Below are 26,888 nucleotides of genomic sequence, written 5' to 3'. Positions count from 1 at the left end.
CTCGAGGGGCTGGGGTGAGCACGGGGCTTCCCCTGGCCAGAGACCTGCTCCAGCTGAATAACCCAGGAATTGGCACTGGGGTCACCTATTTCAGCTTCATTCCAGCTCAGCCTGTCGTGCTGGGAAGGTTGACAGGTCTCTCTTGTCTCCGTGGCGGGGTTTCGGATGCGAGGGTGACACCAGGGAAATCTGCCCGAGCCCCCCACGCTTCCCTCCGCATGGCAGAGGTCATTAGGAAACTTTTATTGCTCTTCAGGGCTTTTGACAAGTTGAAAACCAAACATCCTGAATTAGCCCATGAAATGCCACCTGACGCATGTCGTGGGGAGTTGATTTGGTTGCTTGCGAAATGGAGATGAGCAAATGTAGAAAGATGCGGGGCAGTGACGGTGGAGGAAAGATCCTAAAGCCTTACTCTTCTCTTTTTCAGGCTATTTTAGCTCCAAGCAAAACGCAGCTTTTTGTCTGCCTTGCCTGCCTGGATCATTTTGCAAGTAAGAAGTCTGCTTGTGATGCTGGCCGTCGGGCGGACGGGGGGTGGGGGGTGGTGGTTTTCTTTTAGCCACTGAGCTAGAAGACCCAGTGTAGTGGCCGAAGGCAAGTCACCTGCCATTTCAGCTGTGGGGACATTGGTGCTGAGCCTTGGTGGGAGAGGGGTGGTACGATGGAGGGGAGGATCCTGGCTGGACGTGGAGGTATCCTGGGCTGAGGTGGTGGAGCATCAGCTTGCAGCCCACCTCTGCCAGCCCCTCTTGCCGACGTTGCTGCGTTGCGTGGGCATTGGACACCACTGACAAACAGACAGATGCTGGCACAGGGATCGAGCTGAGCGTCGCTCTGGGTTTTGTAGATTTAAGCTGAGCTGATGGTTTGTTTATCCTGAGTTGAGATGTGCGGAAGGCAGCAGCGCTGTCACCTTTGGGGTGGGAGAGGGGGCCCGGGAGAGGTGCCGGTGGGGTACCTCACGGTGGGCTCCACACCCTGCCGTGCAGGGATGCCTGCGTGGAGGTTGCGGAGTTTATATTCAAAGTGGGTGAATCGGCATGTGAATGCTTACCTTCCTTCCGACCTCGCTTGTCCATGTTACGCAGCAGAACTCTGCTGAAGTTTGATTAAATTGCCACAAGACCGGATCCGGGGCTTACCCGGCTGTACCTCCAGTCTCTCTCCCAGCTCCCCTTCGCTACCCCTTGACCAGTTCCAGCCAAGTTTCCTAAGGAATAGTGACTTCTGGGATAGCAAGTTCCTACACATTTCATGCAAGTAAGCAACCAAAGAGAGGCCAGAAATGCCATCCTGTACCCAGCCCTAATTAGACATGGGGGAGACCACACTGGAGAGGGACGCTGTGAGCGCCCACAAAACTGCAACAGCGTAGTTCCCGCTAGGCCCCGGGGACTTCACTCCGTGCATGCGTGGGAGCTGGCTTCCGTGGGCTGGGCTGGTCTCGGAAGGGCTTTTCCTGCAGCGTTGCCTGTCTCCTCTCCCCTCCCAGCGCCAGCAGCTGCCGGGGGTGCCGGCCGTGCCCCGCGGGGCAGGAGGCTCTTCGGGAGGCCTCGGAGGAGTGCAGGCCTTGCCCGCCAGGTAACTCCTGCGGCGGAGGGTGGGGGGCTGCGATGGCCGGGCCGCGAACGCACGGCTTCAGCACCGGAGGGGATGATTTCTTACTGCGGCTCGTCTGCCTTGCCCCAGCGGAGCCTGGGGACAGGGGCTTGCCCGAGGCTGGGGAGCAGCAGCGGCGAAGGGGACGGTGGGTGAGGAGGTGACTCTGCTCCTTCCACCGCTGTCTTAAATAACATCCAACCGCAGCGGGTGAGTCGGGGGGCGGCGCGCTCCAGCTGCCCCCGCAACCACCGATGGCGAGCCTCCTCTCCGGAGACGGCACTGGGGATTTCTTGTAGTCCAGTTGTGTTTTAAACACGCGGAAAAGCATTTACCGCTTTGAGACCCGGGACTTCCGTGACCCATCGTTCCCACAAAGCTTAGGAAACTGAGCCAGGCTTTACACTTTGCTCAGTACGTTTCAAACAGCTGGAAAAGGTGTTTGAATCCAGAATTGGAGAGGATGAACCACTGCTGACCTCCAGCTCCAACCTTCCCTTTGCTTTAAAGCCAGAGCTCACTACTAAACCCATCTCCCACCGCACTCCTACTCCGTTTGCCAAGATCTAACCCCAGATATCCTTTAGTCCCCCTGTCCCTGTTTGTTCTCTGTCCTGCCCCTTCGCCACGGAGCAAGGACCGAAGTCCAGGCTCGGCCTTTGTTATGCACATGAAATATTTAATGGTCTTTCCCCATGTGGCTTTGAAAGCTGATTCATCCATATGCAATTGCAAAGGCCCCGGGGTCTAGTCCCAGTTCTTAATTTTGCGCTTATTTGCTATTTTAGGTATGTTCAGAGGTCCTAGCGACAACAAATGCAAGCTCTGCAGGACAGGAGAATACCAGTTACAGTGGGGCAAGGAGAGCTGTGACCTGTGCCCAGAAAATCACTACTGCCCCGTGAGTCTCCATCAGCTGGTTTGACAGCCTGGATTAACAAATATAGCTGTCCTGTGACAAGCTAAATACACTTCAATTAACACCATTTTTATGTGAGCCTATTTCCTTTTCTTAAACGTAGACAGAGCCCTGATGGAGGGAGATGGTTAGAATTACGAGACCAGGAGTTGGGCTTTGTGCCACCCTTGGAGCTGCCCGGTCTCACTGCCCCATCAGGGAAGTCAGAGGATGGTATACCCATTAGTGAGGGGTTTTGATATATGGACATGCTGTATAATGAAAACCTGCTGCTCTTCACCCTACCCTGAGTAACACCACAGGGGCAGACAGGCTGAATTTAACGATGGCAGGTTCATTTCCTGGTTATTTCTCTTCTGCTTTTTCAATGCTGAAGCATCACCTCCCTTCACACTAGTTACCCTCTGCAGTCTTCCTCGTTTGCTGGTGCTGAGTTATTTCTTCTCTTGGGCAGAGTCCTGATGTGAACCCGGTCAAGTGCCCTCCCGATGCCTTCTGCCCCACCGGCAGCGCTGAGCCGGCGTACTGCATGGAGGTCTTTCTTTACAAGGCAGGGGACTCCTGCCAGCTGACTCCCCTGATGGTCGTTCTCCTGGCCGTCTTCTCAGCAGGTAAGTGTCAGTCTTCTCTGTCTTCTGGTAAAACTAGGTACCCCTCAACAGCTGGGTGCCTTCATGTTATACCCACAGTGTTTTCTAGATGGTGTATTTTATGTTTCTGGAAACCTGGATTTCTAATAAAGGTCTTTCTGGCTGCTTTCAATGCAAACGATAATCCTCTCTCCATTTATAAGTAGGGGTATTGCTGTATTTGCTCTGAAGGAAGGCTAGCATAATGCTGAATGTTTGTTGTTTGTCCGCGGGAAGCAGGTGTGTTATGGACCCCAAACCAGAAATTTCTTGGCTGCCCAAAAGTAGGAAAAAAGACAATTTCCTATTGGTATGAGACTTCAAGTTTCCTAAAAGCATCTTCCCCTGTAACTCTTGCTGCAGCATCCAGCAGGACGGGGTGCTGTCAGCTTGTGTAGTGTTGGTTGTATCGATGCTGCAGTGCATCTTGTAACCAACAGAATAAAAGACAGCCAGCACCTACTGAGTATATGGAGCATCCCTCATCCCAGATGCCACCTGCTATAATTAGCTCATCAGGGCAAGCCGATGGGTGGATGAGCTTTTCCACATGGAAGCTACACCATGAATACTCATTCCAAAACACCAAATATGCATTTGTAGTCTTAGCAAAGGGAAAAATAAAGAGTTCTGTAGTTTTTAATCAAAGTTTGAGGAAGGTTTAATGAGAGATAACAATTATGATGCAAATGAGCAACTGTTACTGCTGTGGATTGCAAAAAGGGCAGAAGAGCAAGCTGGGATAAGGGACTTGTCTCCTGTGCACAGGCGGACGAACAGAAATGCCACTGTTAAGTGCCACTTACACTGCCAGCTCTCTCGACATAAGATTTTAATGTCTAAGTCATAGAGATGTCTAAGTCATGGGAGGATAAGGAATTATAGCCTCATATCCATGGGTTTTTGTGTTTTAAGCGCAACAGTTATGTATGTCCTGAAGACCCCTTCTCCACTCCAGCTCATTGTTGTGAAAAGGTGTGGGGGGAGATAAAATAGATGTGTTATTCCCTGCAGTGAAGAAGAAAGAGCAAAAGCTGCTTCTCCAACAACAAAGCAGGGCTAGTTCTCATCAAACTCCTCTCTTGGCACATGAAGAGAGGACTCTGTGGATGCACAGGAGGAGAGAAACCAGTCCTGGTTGACTGCTCTTCTCCAGAGCGCTGAAATGTGCTGGTGGGAGTGGACGAGGGTTGTTCTCACAAGCCATGGCTTGGAGCTGTGTGAACGTTCCTCCACTGGCCCATATCCCCTTCTACCAGGCTGCAGTCCAAAAATCTGCCAAAACAGATGCCATCTGAAGCGAGTATTAATTAGAAAAAGTAGATTAAAATGAAGCGTACGAAAAGCCTGTCCACACAGGGACAACAGCCCATTAACCAGTGTTTCTGATAAACAAGTCTGAGGGTCACAGAACAGCATTCCTCAGTGAAGTCCTGTCTGTCAAAGCGCTTGCTCGGAAGAGGGGTAAAAGAAACAGGCCACACAGGAACCTGCAAGTATTTCACGGCTGGTCTGACAGATCAATTGTTTACCATGAGACTGTCTGCTCACGCAACCTAAATTTGGATGTATTTGTCTGGCCATATTGCATCACAGCGACAGATTTCTGCTCTTCTGTTAAGATCAATTTTCCCCGATTATGCTTCTGCCAGAAACAAACAAACAGAATGTCGCAGTACTTGATATTTGCCAATTATTTCCATGCCTATGCCCAACCTAAAAGTAATTTTTCTGACAGACTCAAAGTTAATCTAGGTCAGTTAGTTACTTCTGTGCTTCAGTGTCAGTGCTGCACAGAGCAAACTCATTTCTCAATGAGATCCTTCAGTGGGATCAGCAATGGATAAGATGCCAAGTGGAAAATAATAGTTCCACGGAGCAAGAGTAAATCGGAGTAGGAAAGCAAGCTACTGAATTATTTCATTAAAACCTGCTGTTATTCTCCACAGCTTCCAGAGTAACGCTGAAATGTCGAAGTTGAGTATTTATTATTATAGCTAGCCAAACCTTTTTTTGTGCAGAGTATGTAAGAAAACAAACACCTTAATTTACCAGAAGAGAATACTTGAGTTGGGAAGCCCTAGAGCAAATAACACCTGACACTTTACCTTCCTGTCTGAAAATAACTACCATTCCTTGCCTTCCAGGTGCAATCCTTGCTGTCTTTCTAATAATTCTGAGAAGAAGGCAAGAATATAGCAAGAAATCATTGAAGTCTCTACTGCTACCCCAAGGCTTAGGACAACACACAACTTACGGGGGGACTGAGCACACAGAACCAGTCTATGCTGGCTGGTAGCGTAGGACATGCTATCAGCAAGCACCCTGTTCTCTTTACTGTGGGGCAAAACAGATGTGTGTGTATGGGGAATACATTTAACCATGAGCAGCCTATTTCTGTATAGCTAAAATAAGTGCAGAGAAATAAAACTCAATTTTTGAGTTGTGGCTTCTTGTGCTAACCAACCCAGCTGCCTGCTGTACCGAAATGGATTGATGGGGAAAAGTCCCCCCAAGTCCCATCCCCCCCTCCCCCCTTCAATTCCTGGCTTCATTCACAAGTAAATATTTCTCTCTTTTTTACTCAGGAAAAAAACCAACAATTATGTGTGTGTCTCTCCAGTCAGCTGAACAAACTGAGTGAGGATCAACTGCTCCAGTTACTGAGGTTCCTGTGATACAATGATCAGGAACTAACAGAAATATGCTTCCTTTTAAGAATATGCAATTTTTTTTTTCCCCATTCTCAAAACTTTACCATTATTTGAAGCATGGGTAAGTCAAAGAAAGGCAGCCTAAAGCTTTCCCCTTCCTCTCAGCTGCAAGAAAACACATGCAACTAAAATAATGGTTGATTCCTGGACAAATATGTCCCTTTTGTTTCCTGCAGTAAGATGGTTCTTCATACTAGAGCTACAAAAGCAACTCACAACTTTCATTAAATCTCGCAGGAATTGTTTCTTTCTCCACCAAGCCACACCAACTGTGGCAATCCTTTGGAGACAAACAGAGCAGCATGCTGTAGCCATGGAAGATGCCTTGCGCATTTTTGCAGGCCTAGATGTGCCTGTACTAAACCCATTGCTTAAATGCCCCTGCAAAGTTCTTGCCCTGATCCCTGACACTTGATTGACTCCCCACCCATGAGAGCAGCATGTGTGGTTTGTACCTGTTCTCCCAGTATGGAACTGTGCCACTCCCAGCTTTCTCCTGTGCAGCCAGCCCAGTTTAACCATCGGGTTCAACTGATGTGATTCGTGTTTTACAGGGATGATTTCAAATAGTGTAGGTGTTTGTGGGGCTGGTTAACTCTTCTCTTTTTAAACTGTTGTTTGCTATATTTTCCCTATCGTGTTCTTTCTCACAGTGATGTTTAGCTTTCTGCACCTGGTCCTGATGGCCATTTGAGCTCTTGCCAGCATACCAGGCACTCAGAAATGCCCATCAACTGTAATGGAGCCAGCTTCAACTGCTCCATGAAATTAGTACCTGGGGTCTCTTAACCTTCCCACCTTGTTGCCTCCAGTCTCCTACAGCAAAATTCATACGCATAGTAGGTGTGCTGTGTAACCCCAGACAGACCAGCCAGCTGTGACCCATCATCATAGTGCTGTGCTTCAGCAGCTCTACAAGCACTAGTAAAAATAGTATCTACTATTAAAAGATCTATGCTTTTAAATGAATGTGCACCAAGGTGGAAGCAGGTGTTACTTCTCACATCTGTCTCGCCATGGAGCTAGTGCTGCAGCAGAGTCAGCTGAAGTGACCCAGCTGGTGGGGGGTTAAGTGGTTACTGCCCTCAGCCACTCAGTTCTCCTCTCCCCAGGGGAGCTGTTACTGTGTTTAAAAAAAAAATAAAATATATCAGTTCTCTGATCTCTCTCAGCTATGTCAAATGAATAAATGGATGGGAAGAGAGGGACATCAACCTTTGCGGTCAGATTGCTCGGAGAAGTTGTGGATGCCTCACCCCCGGAGTGTTCAAGGTCAGGCTGGATGGGGCTTTGAGCAACCTGATGTAGTGGAAGATGTCCCTGCCCATGGTGGGAGGGGTTGGACTAGATAATCTTTCTTTAAAGGTCCCTTCCAACCCAAACCATTCTGATCTGGATCAGCAGCAACATGGATAGTACCTCTAACCATACCCCAACTCCACTGCGCAGCATGGGCAGAGCTTCCCACATCCTCCCCAACAGTCTCTCTCACACTGTCTATTTAGTAGACAGGCATTAAGTTTCTCAACTGGCAAAACCCTGTGTTTTCACAGGAGCAGCAAAAGGACCCAATCCTGATGCACACCATCAGAGGATCTCAGCGGAACAGTAATCCATTAGTATCAAAGCAGTTTTCTGAAATGCTCTTAAAAAACATGTAGCTGCTTTCAAACAGGGGAGATTCAACCTGTGAAGTCAAACCAGACCCAAACTAAAACCTAGCTGAAAAAGCAAAACGCAGTCAAATTCAGACCTGATCAAGCAGGAGCAGCATCAGTGACAGCTAAACGAACCCAGGGAAACAGACCTGGCAGGACTGCATGACTCCAGCTCAAAGTCATTAAAACCTGTAAAATTATGAGCAACAGAAAACAACACTGTAACAGGAAAAACTGCACTGCAAAAAAACTCAATATTTTTTTTGATAAGCAAGTGTGTGAAAACAAGCCAAAGCACAATTGTTATCACTGCCATATAAGCTTAAAGCATTATTTCCACGGAGTATCTTAGGAAGTCTTGGAGTGTAAGTTTTCACTATGAAAGAACGTCCCGTTCCCTCACTGCCAAACCATGCTTGCCTAGTATGTATCATTTCACTTTTTTTTCTTTAAAGGAAAAAAATGGGTGCAAAAATAACTATATAGAGCTGTTTTACAAAAAAAAAAAGAATTAGCAACTTCTTAAATAACTAGGAATAAATTTTAATATTTAATAAGACACTGAAGTTTCTCAAGCAGTCAGACATGGAATAATGTGACTCAACAATGTGGAAAAATCCCATTAATATGTCTTTCAAGATATTTTGCTTTTCCAAGTAAATAAAAAAAAAAACCTAAAAACTGACCATGAACACAAAGCTATTGAACAAAACAGACATTTAATTTGATTATTCTTCCTAGATTGTATGAAAATACATCTAACATATTCAACTGAAAATTGGTTCCATGCTTGCTCATGTGGTAAAAGAACAACAAATTCTGAATTTGGCTATTGTGTACCAGCTTTGAACAGTTTGCTGGAAAACGAAAGACATCTTTTTACTTCAATGGGCAAGACACTAAGTACATAATTTAATGCCACATAATATGTCATACTTACTTAGATGTTATTGAGGTGAATTTATGACAGAAAATCTGTAAGTTGCTGAATGCTAAAAAGTACTGAGTTGCATCATGAGAAAGCTTAATCTTTCAAGATTCTTTTCCCTTGTATTTGAGCAGTGGGAGAAGGAAAATAGTGAAGCAACTTTTCTTTTGTCTTTTTTAAGGAAACTTCAGCCTATTTTCCCAGTGCTGCAGAGTAAGGTACAGAAGCCTTCATTAGAAGACACCTGAAACCACCCTTCCTGAATCAGAAACTAAAATTCTACTAGACAACCACCTGAGTGACTTAGCTGAGCTCATGGGGGTACATGGTCAGTATATATTAAGGGAGAACATGATCCACATTTCTTTTAAAGATCGATCTCCAAAGTACGTGATCAGCAGAAGGATGAATTCCTAGCAACTCAAAAGCAAACCCCTAGTTTGCAGTCTCAGTGATGCAAGCCTTCACTGGCCCAAAGACTTGAGTAGTAAAGAGCAGAGAAGAGGTAGAAGGAAGCAGAAAGTCAAACAGCCACTTGCTAAGATCTGTTTGTGTAACTTTAACATTATGAAAGAGCACTGAGAGGGATTGCTTTGAATGCCAAAGTCTTTATTTACCCACAGACAGATACAAAACGGGTGGCTGTCCTGCATCCTGCCATACTAAATGTGCTTGTGAGCCCACCTGAGAGGCAGGCACGGAGTTGTAGGCTCTGTGACCGATCTTAAAATGGATGGTGTTACTGCAGCAGTGCCAATCAGTAACTATTTTGAGATGGGGGCTTCTGGAAGTGGGTATCTGCCTCTTAGGACCTGGGGCGTAACTGTTCCAGGGTGCCAGAGTTGTTACACCTAGATATGAAGAGGAAAAAGCAACAAAACAACTAAAAAATTAACAAATTATAAAAGCAATGGAATGTAAAGGTAAAAATTTATAATAACTTATTTAAAGGTATTCTTATAAAGCCTTCCTTACATGGTATAGTATTCAAAGAATGGTCCCAATGACATCAAATTCCTTCATTTTGTTTAAAAGTGATGAGGAAAGTCTTTCTGCTTTATTACCTGATCTCACTTTCCTCCCCTCAAAAACCAATACTAGAGAAACATACATAATACCATTTTTTTGTTTTGATTTTAGGCACAGGCCTATGCTTCAGTCCTGGTGTAACACCTATCAATAGCAGAGGGAAAGTTTCCTCAAAATCAATTAAGAGATCTTGATTTTTTTCCTTGAGTGCAAGGCTTGGCATACCACTTTAAAAATGCAAACATCTAACACTTCCCCCTATTTTGAACTGTGCTATTTGTTCAAAAGTATTTGAAAAAAATTAACCTTCCAACAGTGTTTATACAAATTGATTAAAAGAACAAAGCAGTTTTGTCACAAAATAGAAACCAAAGAGTTCAGGATAGGGCAATGCTACATTTAAAACCTCTTTCAATTAATATCTTCTAATAAAACCAAAGTTTTTAAGTGTTGGGAACAAATGGGGATTTGGATAATTCCAAAAACTAAATCTGCAATCAAATCCTGAAGAAATACTTTGGAAAAAACCATACACTTTCATGATATAGCAAGGCTTCATTTTCAAAAGGGCTACACAGAGTTTCTGCACTCTATTAAAGGCAAACTAAGCTAGAACATACACAAATTACTAAATGGACATGAAGGCGCACATTGTGTTTACATAGGCTAGATAACAATGGCACAAGTCAAGACTTACTTGTAACACTGCCTAATCGCACACCAATGACATGCACTGGGAAGAAAACAGGTAAAGACATTTTCCTTTACCGTTTTTTCCTAGTTCTAATATTATTTCCATCAATACTAAATCTTGTATATTTATCTCACTGCAAGTGTGAGAACCTAACGGGAGCAAAGAATTCAAAACAGATCTGCTGACACAACACAGTGGCAATAAGACAGTCGAGAGCAAAGCTCCTAAAAAAGTAAAGAATGATTTCAAACAGTCTGCCAAGTCAAGTAGCCAGTTTTACACAAACTTTATCAAAAGGAACAAAGTTAGGCTAAATTTCACATTAAAATTGTTCCTTACATGCTGCTTCAAAAATCTGTTTCACTTTTAATTATTTGTTTTGAATTCAGTTTTTGCACTTTAGTCAAGTTTCACCTTCTGTTTCATTCATGGTTGTTTTTTTTTCCTTGTTGGGCATTTTTTGCATTATCACAAAATTGTAATGCTTGGACTCCAAGCATTCCAAAGAAATGTTTGCCTCTTTGTTTTACTTGACATTAAAAAAAAAAAAGTAATTTTTTCAAATAATAGGTTTTGTAAGATTTGTTTTTATTAAGACACAAAAATCCTAGAGTATTGGGCCTAGATTGTAAGACAATATCCCTTCAAATCCAGACTTGTACAGCTCTGCAAGATCAAGTCACTTCTATTTTGCTGGAATGAAATACAGGAAAAAACAGTATAGAAAAAAATCTCTTACAATGTAAGATTTCCCCTCTCTGGTACAGGCTGGGCCTTTGCCACCATGCACTGTATTTTTTGGTGGAAGGATATTTAAAAACATGTTTGTTTAAGAATCATTGGATAGCTATTTTGTAAGAGCACAAAAAACTGTTATGGGTATGGTTATAGTGAGATACAGACCTGGATCATGAATGGCATTCAAGCACTTGCTCAAAAACACACAAGGCAAGCAAATCTCATTGGGACCACAGACCAAGCCATTTCGTACTTAAAAGGACTTGAGAGCTAATAACTTCTTTCAAGGATATACTATTTTTAACATCTGTTGGTTGACAAATACTATCTCAAAAACCTATGTTTACGCCTACCTGGTTTGATTTTAACCTACCTCCAATCTGAAAGTATTTTGGAGGGAACCTTTTACATTCGTAACAATTCAAGTGTAACTGTAATGCTGAGTAATAAGTTTGGTTTGTCCTGAAATTTTCTGAACTATGCAGTTCGTTATCAGTGCAGAAGCAGCAGAAGACTGCTGTGGTTGGCTCAGTGGATTTATAAAAACAAAACAAAACAAAACAAAACAAAAAATCCCCCCCATGTAACCTTTACAGAATATATGTAAAATTGTGTCCTTCCCTGGTCATATTCACAACTTATCTACAAGATAGTGTTGGCAGTAGAAACTGCAGTCCATGACTATTTGCATTCAGCTCTCATCCATCTGTTCCTCTGCTTTCTCTTAGGCTTCAACTTGTTCAGTTTTTTGCGGGGTTTCTCAGTCTTCTGATTTTCAACAGAATCCACCCCAAGAACATGTTCAGAGCAGCATAACTGTCCGTTCAACATAGAATTTAGTACTGTCCCGTCTTGGTGTTCCTTGCAGAAAGAATTTGGGCAGAAGTGGCAGAAAGAAACAGAAGGTTTGCCACAAACATCACAGTGGTGCCAAGGACACTCCCACTTTCCTGTGATCAAAAACAAAGAGCGCATTAGTAGGGAGTAAAACGTGTCATTGTCTTTTAAAGTTTTGTGTTTTAGCAGCTGAACAACACACGACTTTCCTGACAAAACTAGATGAGACAGCAACTACTGTGGCTAATCTCAAAAAACCAAAATGCTACATCATACTTCCAAAGCTCAACTGACAGCAGTAAGTAGCAGATTTGACATCCTTTCATTTAAATACAGAACTCCAGCTAAAAGAAATTATTCAGGCTTTACTCAATAGAATTGTACAGAACCTGCAGGCTGGTAGAGTATCCAAACATCCAGTCAACTGCTGCCTATTGGTGCAACGCTCACCAGTATTTGCAAGTTTTGCTCAGGGATGGCTGATGGGCTTTACCTACAGATGCTGTTTTGCCCCAGCATATTTTACCAGTCATTGTTTTACTTGTTTCTGGGATAATAGGGTTTGCCTGCTTCACTCTTCATATCCCACCTGACATGGCTGACTGCGGAACCAGGTAACTCCTCTGGTATCTAGAACGGCAACCTGATGTCTGCTGCCCTTAACATTTTCCTACTCGCCTGGTTCCAGATGCTGCTGCTATTCTTTTGGCTTGAACTCAACTGGCTTCATGCGTTTCTTAGACATAATTAACTTTCCTGTGATGGGGCCACAGTGCTACCAGGTGATGTACTCAATTACCTGCATTTGTAAAACAAAGGGCTCATTTTGCCAGAGGCAGGAAGAAGGCCAACGTTTTGTCTCCATACTCAGGAAGAGCTCCTACATGATGCAGGAACAAAGTTTTACCATATGAAAAGAATGTTTTCGAGAAGACACTCTTGACAAGGTTTCAGTGCAATAAATGAGGTACCTGCACAAGTTATTTATTTACATAAGTTTAAGAGGCAAGCCGACTCACCAAAAGGACGTTTCACCAAACCAAGACAGGAGAGATGATAAGCTTTAGTACAAGATTTCCTGTCACACAATACCAGCTGGCCTCCATCACCACAACGGAAACAATCATCTTCAGATTCTTTCTTCCCTTCATTTTTCGTTCTGCGTCTCCGTGTTCTCTTTTTGGTCTTTTTGCCTTTTTCTTCTGAGGCATTAGTGGAAGAATTCTAAAAGAATAAGATGCAAATCTGTAAATGCCAGTTTTGCAAAGGAAAAATATTACACAACCTAGCAAAACTGCTGGCATGCCTGGCAGACTGTGCACACAGGCAAAAATTTGACTTGGTACAGACCTGTCCAGAGCCTCATGGTGTCTATCTGTGTTGATAAAACAACCATGCTGACCCCTTGTAAAAATTCAACTTGAAACCAGGTCTTGTCCCTACAGTCCCTTCCTATTGGAAAGCTCCTCCGCTTTCTTATGACTGAAAAAAGGTCTTCCAATTTCCAGTCTAATCTACTTGCAGCTCATTTACCTCCATTTTGTTCTTATACCACCAATCACTTCACTTCAATATCCACTTTTCTCTTCCAGTTGTGTATACTCATGCTGGAATTATTAGAAACAGCCTCCACTTCCCTTCTTTGAGGAATGGACAGCAGAATTTCAAGAACTGTAACTGTGCCCATAATGCTAGAAAGACTATACCAAGCCTTATCCCTATTTCAATCTGACAGTCTGCTGCTTGCACTTCAACCCTCCCTCATCAAATCATATAAAATTAATTCTGTATGTTTTTTCAACATCCCTACCATCATTCCCTCCCCCTCACCTCAGTAATCATTAACTACTTTCTTTAAAATTAGCCCACTCTATCTACCAATGCAGACAGCCCTGCAAAACTGAACTGTAACATTTCATTTCTTCATGGCTGTCTGCATAAATTGATCACAAGCTTATGTGAAACCCCACTTAAGTCTCTCCCTTAACAAAAAACAGCTATGTGAATTCTGGAGATTTTAAGTCCATCCTCTGAAGTGCCTGTACTGAGTCCAGTGTAAAGGACCACATGAAGGTGCAGCCTTTCTACATCAACAGGTGAGATTTTATTCTCTTGGGAATGTACTTGTGCCTTCCCTTGCACTTCTATGCCAGCCCTTCAGGAAGCCCCATCAACTTCTCCTGGATTACAGGTTTTAAATTAACCTGACATGAATCATACAGGCCATTTCTTGACATAATTTGGTATAATTTTTTCTTTATGATTACATTTCAAAACTCTTTTTATTCTTCAGTTCAACTGAAAGATTTTTAACAAATCTTAATAAAATAATAATATTTTAAGCCTTAGATGGGGGAAATATAAACTCAATATCAGAATACTCTCACTGGCTATAGTTAGCCTAATTCTTAGTCAGTTCCTAGCTCCTATAACCCTTCCCCTCCTTCATACTTTGAACAGGACTGGGAAGGTTATTCCCTCTGCAACCCCTTCTTTTATATGCTTTTGATTCCAAAAGCTAGCGCCAGTAGCTAGCAATATTTCCTATTCAGGACCTAAAGTAATTAATTTCTCGTAGGAGAAAGTGGGAGAAAATATTTTAGGGTGTTCCCAAAAGCAGTATCACCTGCTGTACTATTACAGCATAAAAATGTATTCTTTAGCACCAAGTTTATGTTTGGCAAAAGAATGTTTCCATCTTCCCAGCAAGGCAAACAGTAAGCTTTTTCCTCAGAGGACAACTAGCATTTGTTTAAGCATCATTAACCCTTCTCATAACATAAAACTGGTCCACCAACACATACCCCGAAAGAAAAACAAGGCTAGTAGTTTGACAAGACACCGTCAAATTCTCTTGACATATTACTTGCCTTTGGTCTGTCCCCAAGAAATCCACTGCAGTTTGGGGCACCACATTTGCAGACTGTTTTTTCATTGCCCAGACAGTCAAGGTTATAATTAAAAGTCAGCTCCGTCCCTGAGTGAGATAAGACATACTCTTTCTTTATGCAGGACAAGGTAAGGAAGTCTATCAAAATTATTACAAACAAATAAAGGTTTCATTATCTGTCTTCTGGTTTTGTACTTGCTTGCTGATCTACTATCATAGGATTTTCCCCCTCTTTACTGCTCTTAATCACTGTCAATGATTAACTAGATGCCAGTACAGCAAGATGTCTTATGCAATTATACTTTAAAATAAATTGGTTTGACTTCACAAAACTGTGCATGTGTCTGGGTCTACACACACACACATTACATATATCTAAATAGTTAGATATAGCTATAGATATTTACAGATATATGTGTGTGCATGCATGTGTGTACACAAATCCGAACATACATATTTTTAAACATCCTTTTTGCCCTGCTCCTTAAAATTATTATCATCACTTGAAGAAAAGATACAGAAATATTGTTTGAGATCTCTAAAACAAAAAATATGCTCTACAACACAAAGTGAATGCACAGATACTGACGAGGGGTTCTTTGGTGTTCCCTTAGAAGCATGCAACAAATGCAGCCACAGGACTCGCTATTAAGAAACATTAACTAAAAGGCAGATCACAAAGCAACTCTTCTGTGTGCTGAGTTCTCTACAAAAATATTTGCACTGAATCAGTTAAACCATGGCCATCCCACTCATAACTGCCCAAAAGGTTTAACTAAGGGAATTAAAACAAAACCAACATAAGTTGATATACCTGCAGGAATATCGCACACAGCAAACAGGCCGACACGAGTGTCTCCATTTACTGTCCATTTTAGAGTTTCACAATTTGGTTGGCAGCTGTGATTCATAAAACGAGAATAGTTTCCTTTGGGGCCAGCATCAATAATACGGTCCTGGAAATCAAACCAGCAACAGAATGAATGTTTTTTCTCCCCCCCTCAAAAAAAAAAAATTCCATAAAATATTTCAGTAATGGCATTCAAAACAGACACGGTGTTGCTAACCAGAAGCACACAAGCAAACCGATGGTTCATGTTGTATTGAAAACTGTAGTGTCTCATGTGGCCTGGAATGTGACACTCCCAAAGCAATACTTGTGCTCTAGCTCACATTTTCCCAAAACTCATCTCAGCCACGTGGCAGGATAAGTGTTCTTGTGAGCACTGTGGTGGTCATGTTAAGAACCCCCTCCTTCCAAAAAGCCTCAAAACTCAAACTCAGTCCATTTACCTTTTACTTTGCATTCGCAAAGCTGTGACACGTTTACAAATGCTGTGCTTTATGGTATTTACCAAGTCACTGCATGATTACTTGCAGAGATTACCAGTTTCTCACCAGCTTTCTTTCCCCAAATCAGCCTAGTTTAAACAAAACCAAGCTCTTGATAAACTAAAAAAATCCCATCCCTACACACAATTGCCTTCTAATTTCTATCTCCACCAAACATACCAGACGTTAAGGAAATAAAACAAAGTCTTGAAATAGCCAGAAGAATTTTGAAACTGTGATTCTTTGCAGGGCTGCTTAAGACAGCTTTGCTTATTTATGAACAATTATTACAGTTTCCTTCTAACTCAGGTTTATAATGCACATGTATGATTGTCATGACTATGTGCACATACATCCACCCACTCTAATGGCATGTGCAGCTCAGCCTCATAATGGCATGGGCATTGTTGAAAGACAGAACCACAATTATCATTTATTAACTACGGCAAGAGTCAAATACATGTTTAGTTCAGATATTTAACACATTGACATTGTGTGTCAGTTTAGGAGGGGGGTGAGAAACTAAAGTGTTCAGAGAAACGTGGTTTCATCCTTCTTAGGTGATAACTCCTGTGCAGGAACTCCTCAGTTACAGGACTAAAGAAAATAGTAGCTGTGGAAATACAGTGGAGGACCGTCTCGAGCAAAAGAAAAGTATTTAGGATTGAAAAAATATGCAGGACTGACAGCCAACTCTTGTTTTTCTCCTAAGTAGTTGTTTGGGCACTGAAGCAATATAATATACATAATCAATCCCCCCTACTGTCCGGGTTCTCCACTTTCTTCCCCTTCTCAGGAACAAAATACTCAAAGGTGTGCACAGAGAACCACAGATGCTGGATTAATTTGCTGCGTTTATTCATCTGCTGGATTAATTTCCTGCAGAATCAATCTGCGAAGTGCTAGCTGGCTACTAATGCAGATAGCGCTTTCAGAAAGCCTAGTTTTTCACAAGCCTAGTTTTGCTATAAACAAAGAAAGGAACAGACAGTTGCAAAAAAGATTAATTGCCCAATATAGGACACAGCCTCACAACTATATTCCACACTACTCTCAAGTGAGAATATATTTTTGGTGCTGAAATTTTAGTAAAAGGATTGCTAACTAATTCTTTCAACTGTATCATTACTATTTCAAGGTCAGGCTACTATATCATTATCATTTCAAGGTGAGGTTGGACGGGGCTCTGAGCAACCTGATCTAGTTGAAGATATCCCTGCTCGTTGCGGGGGTGGTTGGACTAGATGACCTTTAAAGGTCCCTTTCAACACAAACTATTCTATGATTCTATTTTCTGAACTTCATACTTCATTTTAAGACTAGGCAGATAAATACTTTTGCTGTACTTGATTTCAAGCAACAAAGCACAATTTATCGACCTTAATATATACTTCATTACATTACACAGTTAGAACTAATGTGATGCGTTATATACGTAGAATGGAGCAAGCAGGCACAGAAGATACAACATTGTGAATATATGAAACTGTGAAACATCAAACGTAGCAGAGTGCCCTACCAAGAAGATCAACAGAAAGAAAAGAGATCAAAATAATGTTACCATTAAATAACGGAAGAATATGTATAATACTCTACCTTATCAATAGTAAGCATATAGAAGTGGGTAATGTCATTTTCATGTGCATATTTGATTCTTGCCATACATTCCTCTTCATCAATCAGCTCACCGACATACTCATTCACAAACTCTCCCTGAAAGATACCAAGTATCACTAGTAAAGTATATACCAAACCCACAAACAGCATCACAAGTCGCTAATTCTTTGGTAGGCAAGAATGATTCATACCTTTTTAATGTCCCTCTTAGCGACCAGACCCCACCCTTTCCCATCGGTTTTGATGATCTTTGTCTCCGGGTACTGACGTTTTGTAAAACACTGGTTTTGGCACCGTTCTCCCGCTGGACAAACTTGTGGATGGCATTCGTACATCAGCATTCGATTTAGGCACTCAGAATCAAAGCCGCAAGGGTTTTCATCTGTGGGTTTGCAGTTGCACTTGGGAATCTCAGAGATGTCAGCAGTATATATCTGCACTTTACCACAAGGTTTATTCACCTGAATAATACATTAAAATAGTTCAAACATCACTTTGAAACATTTGAATTTGTTGTAAGAGTTATTACACTGGTTACTAATTTGGTTTTACATCACTAGATGCTCCAATGGAAGCAAAATTTCATCATCTCATGACTCTAAAAGCACAATTACCAGCACACCATTACAACCTCTCCTCCCCATCTCACCACTCAGCTCTTCCTCTCCAGGGCTGGCTTAGACCTTTGAGTATCCAGTGAAATTTCCTCAAACTTTACCTTAATATGCTTGTATGGTGGAGGTTTACGCTCACTTTCTTGGGTTTCTTTGGCTTCTCGCTGTAGCTTTATTTCTCGAAATCGAGCTTCAGCTTCTTGCAAAGCTAAAAAAGATTGTTGTATCAACAGAAATGCTAGAAAGAGGATTACCCTCCCCCGAAGTTGACTTGCTCTTTCCCATGTGTGTTAAACAAAGAATAATCTTCTACTTCCTAGTCCCATCATTCAATTTTCTTGCAAACAATGCTTCTGGAGTGTTAATACTCTTAACAGATGTATTAATTCTACTCTTCGGGTCTTCCAGTTACACTCATAATTTCCTTTCCAGAAAGTAAAAATCATCAGAAATAATTCCAATTAGATGCTAGTCTTTTACAAACCATGAAAATAATGCTTTCATTCAAAGTTAGTTATAGTGACTGCTGCCCAGGACACCAAAACAATTTTTTTAATTCGATACTGTAAAACAAATGTACAAAATCAGTCCCAAGGCTATGTGTGAAGGAAGTAAAGCATGCATATCACAAGATTATTTTTGTTTTTGTTTTTGTTTACTTTTAGTTATGTACCATTTTTGAAGACTTTTCCAATTCCTTTGATCCCCTGGTATCTACTCCCTCTGTCTCCCTCCATGTAAGGGAACACCCGTGCTTGGTGCGTCCAATAGTAATCCTTAGAACCAAAGAAAAACACAGGAAATTCTCCGATTTCATGCTTCATTTTCTGGATATTTGGGGGAACATTTTTCGGATGGCAAACTTCTGCAGGCCACCATCTAGCACAGAAGTACAAATAAAAAAACACAGCATTTCAGTCAAGCTCTTTCTGCAAGAGACAGTTTAACAACATCACCCTAAGCAGCAGTAACTGACTATTATTTCCAAGATCCAAGTGGATTTAAAATCCTTTCCTCCCCCCACTCACTAGGCAACGAGAGAAGACAATACTAGAAAAGGAAAGCCCGACACTCAAAGCTGTGGGACTTTTGCCTGCCTGCAAAATAAGCATACACATAAAGCTCCTTGCATCTGGTTAGCAAAAACATCATCTATAATAAGGTCTGCAATCACTGTACTTGTCAAAGATCAAGAGACAGCTGATAATAGCTATTAGTGGTTTCTAGGATAAACCCCACCCACCTCTATCTCACTCAAATCTCAATGAAGTATAAAACACTGACAACCTGAGTGACTTATCTCCCAGCCTGCAAGGTAGTAATTTAGCCAATTACAAGTTATACCAGCTTAATTATTTGAAGAGATCTCTGAAACAAAAGGGGTTGAAGGCTCATACACTGGAAGCAGGTGTCAGAAGTGTAAAAGGAGTCCTGTATGGGTAATGCCTTGGCAGAGAGCAACAAAGCTTCAAGTCTTTGAACTTGACGCTTGCAAGGAGATGCGGTCCCTAGTTCACAGAGGAATGAGAAATCTGTGTGCAGCAAGGCTGGCCTACAGAAGCAACCAACTGTATGATCCTTAATTAAACATGCCAGTACTGTCAACCAAAATAAATCTGTTCATCAGACCTGTAATTTCCCAGTTTAACCCAAATAATATCCTGGAAATGGAGTTTCTTCCCCGCCCTGCAGTCATTGCAGTACCAGCTCCCATCTGGCATTTCAATGTTTAAACAGTCTGGGTGAAACGCTGCAGGACATGACTCGCAGCACAACAAGCTTCCTCCTTCAGAGAGGAAAAAAAAAAAAAAAAAGGTTGAAAAATATCAAGACAAAAATAAAAGTTTTGCATTCCAAGTAGGTTCAAAGCAGTGTGATACACATGTGGTAGGTTCAGTTAGAAAACAAATGGTTAAAACATGCTGGCCTGCAACAAATACATATAATTTAGTTGTGTACAAACCCCAAAAGGTCTGTACTAATTTGAATGCCTGGCAGACTTGAATTAGTAATACATACAAAATAACAAGCAAGGTAGCGATTAAAAAAGCCAGAATAACGCACCACCAATATATTTAACATAGTTTAATTTACATCAATATTTCACTGTATGCAAAATTTTAACAACAGATTTCTCTTTTTTTTTTTTTTTCCCCTGGGGGGAGAGGGAATGGGGTTGTTAGTTTGTTCCATGAATTATCAAGTGGAAAGTTAGCTGCAGCTTAACAAGCTGCTATGCTGCATGTTAATTTGTTAACAAATCAGGTAAACTGCCACTGTTACAGTTTAATCAGCACTATGCATTTTGTGGTTCTCAATAAGAAATAAATTTATTATACAACATAAAACAAAACACCCCTAATTAGTGGCACTCCCAGCAACAACTAATACTGATTCAATTTGCTGTCTGCTGCTAAACTAAAAGCAACTCTTAAAATATTTATGTTTTAATATTACGTATTAGCAATAAAGAAACACAAAAAGCTTCAGTACATTGAACACAGGGGAAAGAAAAGAGAACTAGTTCTCATTACATGTCTCTGGCAAAGAATTAAATCAGGCTTCTGGTTGCTGGACAAAGTCCAAGTAAAAACATTCTTTAATAAATTATATATGCATAAAAAGGATACTCAAAAAGTTGAAGCAGCACAAGCCAACCTGAAGTTATTCCAATACCTAACGGAGCCTAACTTAATATGCCACATTTCTAATAATTTTCTATGAACAGATTAGTAAAATGAAATTTAAATTGAAGAATAAAACGTTTTGATGCTGCATTTATGGAAGAGTTTTACATCAGTTTACCTTTTGAACACACAAAGCACCAGCTCACATTGACATGCGCATGATGACTTTTTCCTTTCATGGCAGTGAAATGATTCGTACAAACAATGCTGTTGGAAGCGATGACTGCACATCCCGCAGCAATGCAAACGTCTCCAGCATGGTATGCAACAGGACAGCGAACACAACGCATCATCTTTCCTAGCAAAGCAGAATACTGCCATATTATTTTTGAACAAAACTGATTTATTATTTGAGCTAAAAAATGGTATTACTGCCTGAGGTAGCCTATATACACAAAAAAATACACCAATAATGTTTTCAAATTCTGTGTATTTGCATTTAAACAACAATAATGAATTAACAAAGGCTTTTAAAGAACCTTACACTGAGTTTAAAGCACTATAATATTTAAATGTGAAGGCTTTAGCTATGCACAGCAGGGTAGACAAACTTTCCTTAGTCGTGCAATTTTGTCCACAGATGTTGCCCAAAGCTAAAAATATGCACAGAATCAAACGTCTCCACATTCGGCGAGCCTTGCTGCAGTATTTGTACATTCACAGGTATTGCCCACACTCTGCTCAGCCTGTCTCTCATCATCACATTTGCATTCTAGATTTCATTCTCTCTTGAGAAGAAAACTTCGTTAACTATAGATAATTGAAAGCGAGTTTAAAAAAAGACAACAAGGTAAATACTAATGTTGACTAAAAAGATGCAATTATTATTTAAAAAAAAAAATCTGAATCAATCAATAGTACATGCATGCCTGAAAAACTGCAGCTAGCAGCTACTAAATGGACAGATTCCTTACCTTAACATACCATAAATAGACTTAATTCATCAGTCATAAAAACGTAAAATGAAACTACCTTTTGAAATTCGTGGATGTGAAGGGTTACTAACATGACAACTTAGGCAGCTGTGGAGAGGACATCGAAACCCCCTGTTCTCAAACACAGTAAGGTGAAATTTTTTCACACAAGCTTCATGGTAGAATTTTCCGCAGTGGGATACAACACAGCGTTTCACATCTGCCTTCCTTTCTTTGCAAACAAAACAGGTATGCACACCTAGTGGCAAAAGTAATAAAAATAACGTAACTAATTTTTCATCCAAACCTGTGTATTTAAAACGCTTCTGTTGTGAGTTTTGTTATGCATGGGGGATTTGCTTTTGTTCTTTTTTTTTTCAAACAAACTCAAATAAAATTCTATTATTTGATGCAGCAATCTATTTACTTTAACTCTTTAGTGTTAAATATTAATCTGTTCAGATACAGATAAAATAAAGTTACAATGCAAACCCGTTGCAGTTAAAGTGCACACAACAACACCCAAAGCCTCACCAATCTCCTTTTACGTTCTTATTTATAAGCTTCAGCATGCCAGGATGACTGTGAATTTTTTATTATTTTTTTTTAAAGCAATGAAATAGGATAATGGGTTGTCTGTGATCCTGTGAAATTTGAAGTAGGTCCGCAAACCAAGGACAAGGATTCTCTAATCTTCTCTCTGGACCGCTTGGAACAGCTTTATTTTGAATCAGCCTTGTTCCAGCAAGATTTACCATGTGTACTGAACTGAGCTTATGAGCAAGAACGCAAATCTTTTACATAAAGTTTTAAGATTAAGAACTTCCAAGCAGTTATTATAGGATTAAAAGCAAATGAAATTAATAGCACTAAGGTAGTCTTTTAATAGGAAAAGCAAAAGATTGATATAGACACACAAAGGACTGAAAAAGGACTTAAAACGTTTCACTTGCTGCTTTTTTTTCTAGGATTTCTTAAGTCTTTGTGACAGACTTTAAATCTACTCTGTAATTGTACTCAGAGAGCAAATATTCTGCAATTATTAAGGCAATGAAATTCAGACTAAATCAGCCAAGTTGCAAGAGAGTTCTCATGGAAAACAGAGTGAGCTTTCTAAAACATGGCACACTTAATGGCTCTATATGAACTCCCACCCTGTCAGGCACCAAAGGATAAATACGGTTTCTCCAGACATACATACTCTGTCCAGGAGGATTTCCTAGAACAATGTATGGGAAAACTACAATTTTTTTTTTTTTTTTTATTAATAGAAAGGGACAAACTTGCCTGATGTACATTCACTACAAATGAATTTTCCTGCTGGTCTTCCAGAGAGCCCAAGGCAGCTTACATGAAAAGCTCGATAGCAAAGTCCTTCACACAGTAGGAGATCACCTGTTTTTTCACACAGCTTTTACAACACAAAGGCATTGAATGTTAAAGGAAAGTTCATATGTGGAAAAAACTGTTTTCTTTATTCCTTTTCATATATTGCTCCTCAAAATCTCTTTTCCCGTTGTTGAAATCAAATTTAACACATGAAAGATAATTTTACAGGTATCGTCCCATGCCCTGGCTTCCGGTCGAAACAGACAATAGAGTCATTAAACTGCTAGAAATATCACTCATAGAACCACGGTTCATGAGTAAATACAATCTGACAGAAAAAAGGAAAAGAAAAAAAGCTTTGAGAAATTTTCCCTGAGCACACTGATGCATCTCAGTAGGGTTAAAAAGCATCCTTATTTTCCTTTTCCTTGGCAAAAGGAAATTAATCTAGGTGGCACAATGATACTTCTATGTCTGAGTGGTTAGCAATGACACATGCATAACTAAAAATGAACTGAACAATAATGCTGGCAGAATTTAAGGAATTAGCCAACATTTAAAGATAGATATAACCTCATCGTCACTATGTACAAGAAATGGAAATATAACTGCTTGCCCAGTCTCGTGGAAACAAATTTGATCTGTCCATTTGTACTGTGTTATCATTTAATAATCTAAGAACTCTTTTAGAATAGTTTGAGAAAGCGTTTTGCTTTCAATTAGCATGCCACACGCACGCTGCTACCAAAGCATCTCTGCAATCTCAGCTGCACGCAGAAGCACAAAACCCACTGGGTTTTACTTCCTCCTCTTTATTAACAGGTAAGCGAGCAGCTCTTCTCAATCATTTAACTAGTTACCTGGCAACACTCATGCACTTATTCTCAGGTACAAATTATGCTTATCTTACAGATCTGGAAACTCAAGCAGAAAGGCTAAGTCACTTATTGGAGGTCAAGAAAAAAAAAAATTAGGAATGAAGAATCCCATTTACTGGCATGGCACCCTCATCACTAACAGACATCTCAGACACACATGATAAACCCATTTCTGGCCTAATATCATCATTTTCATATTTAAAAACACCTTTTCTAGGAACCCTCAGAAAACATGGCTCACTGCCCCAGCTAACATCTCTCACCTGACACACATATTCTTTTTTTGTTCCTGCTCCTCGCTCAGATTTTTTGGATGATATAGACACTTCAGTCTGAGTTTCATCAGCACTTTCATAGGGAGACTCTGACCGCTCATCTCCTTGGCCATCGGAGATCTGAAGATTAAACATATGCGTTAGAGAAAGCAGTCATGTATGGTCAGTTCTGTACAGAATATCAACTGAAGGAAGCAAACAGACTGCAGTTCAGACTATCAGATTTAGGCACACTCCTTGGTTTTGTTTCCCCCACCTTTAAAAAACAGCTTGATTAAACCCAGAGTATGCATTTGTGGAAGTCTCATCAAAAGGACTGTGTAACAATCATCCTCACCAACTCAAGAGCAGCCAAAACAGAACACCAAAACTTTGTAATACAGCATTTTATTTATACTCAGTTCTGTAATACAGTTAGCTAGAAGTGCCTAGCCAGTAACACAGGGATATCTTCAAATCCCTTGATGAAAGTTTGAACACGTGTTTTATGAGAGAATAACAGCTAATTTTAGAAAGAAACTTGGTAAACTTCAAGCTGCATATGAAAGTCTCTGACCCAAATATTCTCCAAGAAAGTGGGAACAGTATATAGAAGAGACAAAAAAAGAAAAAAGTGGCTCTCTGAATATGTTTAAGGAATGTTATAGCCAACAATGAATTCAAAATACTACAAAAGATAGCCCTGGTATGGATAAATCTTATGTAACAGATTTAGATGTATTAAAGATGAAGGATCTTTTAAAAATATTCATAATTTACTTTAAAAAAAAACCAACCCAAGTAACATATTTTAAAGAAAATATAGGGCAGTTTTCAGTTCAATAGAATTTAGGGAGGGAATGGACAACGAAGTCATTTGTCTTATCTCACATTACACCAGAAGATGCAGAATTTCATATTGTTGCCCCCAGACAGTACTGCGTGAGTTGTGTTTCACAAAGTGCATTCTCCAGGACAGCCTCAGAATTTGGAATGGCAAAAGAAACCTGTCACTTCTCTTCAAGCTTGTTCTAATGGTTATTCACACATACCATCAAAAATACTGCCTCATGTCCCTTTTGAGTTGTCTAACTGCAACTTGCAGTTGATGCTGCTTTCTCCAGGTATTTCAGCTATATTAGAAGTCCTTTGGAACCAGACATTTTCCTGTGGAAGCATGCTGCAATTAAGCCCATTTCAATCCTTTCTGGTAAGCCAGAAGACCCATTAATTTTCTCCCTAAGGAATTTTTTTCCAGCATTAAGGGAATTTTGGTGGGTTTTCTCTAAACCTTATCTGTACTTTAAAAAGGTTATTGAAAAATCAGGCATGAGAACTGGAGGCAATAGGCCATTACAAGTCTTCTAAGTGCAATATCCAAAGCAAATCAACATGCTACTCTTCTTCACTGCTCCTGTTCTGCTGTGTAAGGATCTCCCTAAGTCTTTTCAATACAGCACCGAAAGTCACTGTCAATTGCTGCAGTACTCAAGAGATCATTTTGCCAATGGCCATTTGTCAGGATACAGACACCCCGCTTTGTACGAAGAATTTGCTTTCTGTTTTCAGACACAGGATCTCATATTCATTTATAGTAAAACAAATTTTATTAAAAATGGCCCAGCTTACTTAGTAATGGAGACAGCTATGTGCAACCTCCTGTGTCAGCCAATCTCCATGTAACGCGCAAATTTATTAGAAGTGATTTATTTTGAAATCAGAGAGAAAAATGTAAAGCTGAACCAGGCCTAGCTTTAGTCTTTATAAAATCCCTTTAGAAACACTGGTTTTGAGCAATTACTTTGCACTGTTGCTGCCAGCTAACTTGCATTCCTCCATTTAACATTTGCTTTCCTTGATCATGCATAAAAATATTTTGTAAATTGGATCAGACTGATGGTTGTTGGTTGTTTTGTTGGGGTTTTTTTCCCCTTCCAGATTACTTGCAAGGGTTTAAACACATTTCCTGTGTGCAAATGCGTACTGTCGAAGTGATTCGTACCTACACTTCACCTACGAATATTTCTACAACTGGAGTGATTTGGAGATTCTGCCCAACCCTTTTAGAAGTGGTTAAAAGAAACTGCATGTAAAACCATTGCTTTGTTCAGGCACCAAGGAATCTCTGTCCCCTGGAAGGAGCTGTGAAATAGTAAACTGCAAATGCAACCTGAGTGCATGGCCAGGAGCAGCCAGTTCTTGCTGGGACGGGGCAGATAAAGAAAGGTAGCCTGGCAGTTCCGCAAAAACACAAAAACATTTTCTCTCACGGTTTAAGTAAACTTACACAACACACATGCTTATTTCTGCTTAAATTATTCCCACAGAAACATTAATTAGTATAAGCAGTGCACTGCACTAACACTTCTAGTACCTCATTATGTTCCTGTTTCAACTAGCCAAAATTAGTCACGTTTAGAAAAGAAAAAAAGAAAAAATAAACTGGAAGGTCTTAGAGCTGTATTTTTTCTCTACTTAAAAAAAGTACTCTTTATGTTGTAAACAAAACAAGCAGTCTTATGTTAACTTGACACTATGGTTGTCCCCAGACCACAAAGTACACCTAAAACCCTGAGGAAAAACCATTGGTACAGCACACCTTAAGAGTTAAGGTAGTCTTCTTTC

At 40.7% G+C, this 26,888-nt stretch overlaps 1 protein-coding gene and 1 non-coding gene across 2 annotated transcripts in view; both read right to left on the bottom strand.

The window, feature by feature from the left end:
- Nucleotides 1-11,315: 11,315 nt before the first annotated feature.
- NSD2 (nuclear receptor binding SET domain protein 2) overlaps nt 11,316-26,888 on the bottom strand; it is a 100,560-nt gene continuing 84,987 nt past the window's right edge. The window contains exons 10-22 of the mRNA XM_059818190.1: nt 24,273-24,404; nt 23,090-23,213; nt 21,861-22,061; nt 21,007-21,186; nt 19,831-19,987; nt 18,875-19,080; nt 18,306-18,409; nt 17,779-18,048; nt 17,567-17,683; nt 15,453-15,594; nt 14,619-14,725; nt 12,768-12,972; nt 11,316-11,861 (exon numbers count right to left, since the gene is read on the bottom strand). Of these exons, the coding sequence (XP_059674173.1) occupies nt 11,593-11,861; nt 12,768-12,972; nt 14,619-14,725; nt 15,453-15,594; nt 17,567-17,683; nt 17,779-18,048; nt 18,306-18,409; nt 18,875-19,080; nt 19,831-19,987; nt 21,007-21,186; nt 21,861-22,061; nt 23,090-23,213; nt 24,273-24,404 (2,214 nt within the window). The 3' untranslated portion in view covers nt 11,316-11,592. The remainder of the gene's footprint in view (nt 11,862-12,767; nt 12,973-14,618; nt 14,726-15,452; nt 15,595-17,566; nt 17,684-17,778; nt 18,049-18,305; nt 18,410-18,874; nt 19,081-19,830; nt 19,988-21,006; nt 21,187-21,860; nt 22,062-23,089; nt 23,214-24,272; nt 24,405-26,888) is intronic.
- LOC132317168 (small Cajal body-specific RNA 23) lies at nt 15,735-15,865 on the bottom strand. The gene has a single exon (XR_009484021.1). It is a non-coding gene; the product is annotated as a small Cajal body-specific RNA 23 (non-coding RNA).

This window comes from Gavia stellata, chromosome 5 (genome assembly GCF_030936135.1).
Source record: "Gavia stellata isolate bGavSte3 chromosome 5, bGavSte3.hap2, whole genome shotgun sequence".
Lineage (NCBI taxonomy): Eukaryota > Metazoa > Chordata > Aves > Gaviiformes > Gaviidae > Gavia > Gavia stellata.
Note: the sequence above shows the minus strand (reverse complement) of the source record. Positions and strands in the feature narration are given on the sequence as shown.